Raw genomic sequence first — 4103 nt, 5'->3', positions numbered from 1 at the left:
CCACCTTTATAGTGCTAGTCACGGTGCTCCGATACGGAGGTGCATAGTTTTGGTGTTTCTTGCTAGCTGACTTGAGCGTCGGAGTGCAAACGGCCGCTAGGGCGCCCTTTTGTCCTTCTTTGCAGGAATCCACAGGTAACCAGTGGGAAGGAGTCCCTAGCAGATGGGTGAGGTCGCGCACAAAGACGTCCCAGGTCAACCGGCCGGAACATTTGGCGCCCACCGTGGGGTCGATATAAAACATCAGTCCCATCGCAAGTTTGAGAAAACCTATCAAGTCACAATAACGTTGAAGGAAGTTTGAGGAAACAGTGAAGAATGGCTACCACTAGACAAGGTACCGCACGCGCTGCGAGTGGAGAAATGTCCATGCAGCAGGTCCTGGAGATAATGCGGGGGCTACAGGATGATATGGCGGAGTCGAAGATAGAACAAGAACGCATGCAAGCGGATCTCGAAGCCTCGCATGTGAGGAACGAACAGCTCCATCGTATAAATGAGGAGTTGCGTCGGCGTTTGAGGAACAATCAGGGGCAACATGAACATGATGAGATGGAGCACCTCACCCCGCCAAGGGAGTTCTCCACTCCCTTCTCGCAGGAGATTCTGGATGCGGCGATCCCCAACACGTTCGCTGGGATGGAGGATCCCGAGGCACATCTCACTGCGTTCCACACGCAGATGGTGTTAGTAGGCGGCTCCGATGCCGCGAAGTGCAAGCTCTTTATGAGCACGTTGACAGGGATGGCAATGGACTGGTTCATCAACCTTCCAAATGGCCATATCACCTCCTTTCGGCAGTTGTCGCAGCTGTTTAGGGAGCAATACTTGGCGAACAAGGCCCCACCGCCGGTTTCCTACGATCTGTTTAATGTGAAACAGTATCAAGGGGAGACCCTAAAGGAATACATCAACCGCTTCGGGGCCCAGGTGGTAAAAGTTGGTACGTCGGAGGAGCCTATGATTGTGTATGCCTTCAGGAAAGGCGTGTGTCCCGACCCTTTTTGCGAATCTATTATTCGCAATCGCCCAAGAACTTTTGCTGAAATACGGTGTCGGGCAGTGGAACATATCGCCTCCGAAGGAGAAGTGTGCGAGAAGCGAACCAGCGTTGTGCCCTCCCGCCCGAGGGCGCAGACGCGGATTCAGCCCGTCAGGGTCAACGAGACCACGACGAGGAGGAAGAAGCCGGAGGGGAGACGCCCCTATGAAACCAGAAAACCCCAGCTCCGGGGTCCAGCAGGAGGCGATCGCCCCGCCAGGGAGAGGGCAAGGCCGGCGAGAGACAACTTTGTAGTGGAGTTGAAGGACCTGATCGCCGTGCCTAATATAGTCGAGAGGTTGAGGCGACCGGCGAAGACTGATAAGGTGTTAGGGCCTCGGAAAGACTCTTGGTGTGAGTTCCACGAGGCTTTTGGTCATCACATCAACAACTGCCTGTCGTTAGGTTACCAGCAAGACGAGCTGGTGAGAAGTGGGTTTCTGAAGGATTATGTTGCAGAACCCGCCGCGACCGCCGTCCTGCTGGCGCCAACGGAAGAACAAGCGCACGAGATGCCTGTTCTCGGCGAGGTCCACACCATCGCTGGAGGTTTTTCCGGCGGAGGACCCACCGCCTCCCAGAGAAAGAAATACGCGAGGGGGGTCAACTCGATTGAGGAGAGAATCTCGAGTGATCCGTGGGAGTCGGACCTCGTGTTCACGAGGGAGGATCTACGAGATTTCGTGCCGCACGACAATGAGCCCGTGGTCATTTCGGTTGTCACGGCTGGAAGAAAGGTGCACAGGGTTCTAGTCGACCAAGGAAGTTCTGCAGACGTCATGTTCTGGTCGACATTCAACAAGTTGCGGTTGTCTCCCGACCTTCTGAGGCCCTACACAGTGTGCCTCTATGGGTTTACAGATAACCAAGTGGAAGTCCGAGGCTACTTGGAGCTGTGGACAACGTTCACAGATGGGGAGGCCTCGCGTACCGAAAGCATTCGGTACTTGGTCGTGAACGCCAACTCCGCCTACAACATCTTGTTGGGCAGACCGGCGTTGAATAGGCTGAATGCAGTGGCCTCCACGCGCCATATGAAGATGAAGCTGCCAGATCTCAGCGGTAAGGTGATTGTTATCAAGTCGGATCAGGAGGAGGCGCGAAAATGTTATGAGAACAGCCTGAAAACGAAGAGAGGCGTGTTCATGGTGTTTGAGCGTCCGCCAAGTGTAGACACGACGATGAGTGAGGCGACGCCCGCTGGGTCAACGCCTGACGAGGCCATACCCGTGAGGGCGACGCCCGAGGCAGATACACTTATGGAGGAAGGCCCCGACGACACGGCACCCGTGGAAGAGGCGGCGCCCGTTGAAAATAATAGCAAGGATCAGCAGGCGGCTAACGTGGTGGAACGAGAGATTGGCGGTAAAAAGTTTAAGCTAGGGCGTTTGCTGAGCCAAGAGGAGCAGGAGGAGGTTGCAGGGGTGATTTCACGCCACTTGAATGCTTTCTCATGGTCTGCCTCGGATATGCCCGGCATCGACCCCGATTTCCTATGTCATCACCTTAGCATGGACGCCGCGGTCCGCCCCGTGCGCCAAAGAAAGAGAAAGTTTAATGAAGAGAGGCAGCTGGTGGTAAGGGAAGAAACGCAGAAGCTGCTGAGTGGTGGTCATATCAGGGAGATTTAATACCCTGAATGGCTGGCCAACGTCGTCCTGGTGAAGAAGGCGAATGGGAAGTGGAGGATGTGCGTGGACTTCACAGACCTAAATAAAGCGTGCCCGAAGGACTCGTACCCACTGCCCAGCATCGACGCGTTGGTGGACAGCGCCTCCGGTTGCAATGTACTTAGCTTCCTGGACGCATTCTCGGGATACAACCAGATCAAGATGCACCCGCGAGATGAGAGTAAACCTGCGTTCATGACGGAGACCAGCAGTTACTACACCAAGGTGATGCCTTTTGGGCTGAAAAACGCGGGCGCCACCTACCAAAGGCTGATGGACAAGGTCCTAGCTCCCATGTTAGGAAGGAATGTGTACGCCTACGTGGATGATATGGTGGTAGCATCGAAGGATAGAGCACAGCACGTGGCGGACCTAGAGGAGTTGTTCGTCACTATATCCAAGTACCGCCTCAAGCTAAACCCCGAGAAGTGTGTCTTCGGGGTAGAGGCCGGTAAGTTTCTAGGTTTCATGCTCACAGAGAGGGGAATAGAGGCGAACCCCGACAAATGCGCAGCAATCATCGCCATGCGAAGCCAGACGTCAGTAAAGGAAGTGCAGCAGCTGACGGGGCGGATGGCGGCGCTCTCAAGGTTTGTTTCTGCCGGAGGAGAGAAGGGGCACCCATATTTCCAGTGCCTCAAGAGAAATAGTCGTTTTGCATGGACTGATGAATGCGAAGCGGCTTTCATCAAGTTGAAAGAATACCTGGCGACGCCACCGGTCCTCTGCAAACCGGTAGCGGGTGTGCCCCTCCGGCTGTACTTCGCGGTGACAGAGCGAGCTATCAGCTCTGTGCTGGTCCAGGAGCAGGACCAGATTCAAAAGCCCATCTATTTTGTGAGCAAGGCCTTACAAGGCGCGGAGACGAGATACCAGGCGCTGGAGAAGGCAGCATTGGCCGTGGTGTTTTCGGTCAGGAGGCTCCGCCATTACTTCCACAGCTTTACAGTGGTGGTGATGACGGACCTCCCTATACAAAAGGTATTGCAAAAACCTGACGTAGCGGGAAGGATGGTGCGCTGGGCAGTGGAGTTGTCAGAATTTGACATCCAGTATGAGCCCAGAGGATCCATCAAAGGGCAGGTGTACGCAGATTTTGTGGCGGAACTCTCGCCCGGAGGTGAACAAGAGGTGGAGGCGGGCTCACAGTGGTTGCTCTCGGTTGATGGCTCTTCCAACCAGCAAGGAAGTGGTGCAGGAATAGTCTTGGAGGGACCCAATGGCGTGTTGATCGAGCAAGCTCTGCGCTTCGCCTTCAAGGTAAGTAATAATCAGGCTGAGTACGAAGCTCTGGTTGCAGGGATGCTCCTGGCTAAGGAGATGGGCGCGCAGAACCTTTTGGTAAAAAGCGACTCCCAGCTGATTACGGGACAAGTATCAGGCGAGTTCCA

General features: G+C 54.9%; 1 protein-coding gene across 1 annotated transcript; it reads left to right on the top strand.

Moving 5' to 3' along the window:
- The first annotated feature begins 681 nt into the window (after window positions 1-681).
- Window positions 682-2108, top strand: LOC137822129 (uncharacterized). Its single transcript, XM_068627032.1, has 2 exons — window positions 682-1779; window positions 2049-2108. The coding sequence occupies exons 1-2, from the start codon at window positions 682-684 to the stop codon at window positions 2106-2108; spliced, it is 1158 nt and encodes a 385-aa protein (XP_068483133.1).
- Window positions 2109-4103: the final 1995 nt, after the last annotated feature.

Source organism: Phaseolus vulgaris, chromosome 9, assembly GCF_000499845.2.
Source record: "Phaseolus vulgaris cultivar G19833 chromosome 9, P. vulgaris v2.0, whole genome shotgun sequence".
Classification (NCBI taxonomy): Eukaryota; Viridiplantae; Streptophyta; class Magnoliopsida; order Fabales; family Fabaceae; genus Phaseolus; species Phaseolus vulgaris.
Note: the sequence above shows the minus strand (reverse complement) of the source record. Positions and strands in the feature narration are given on the sequence as shown.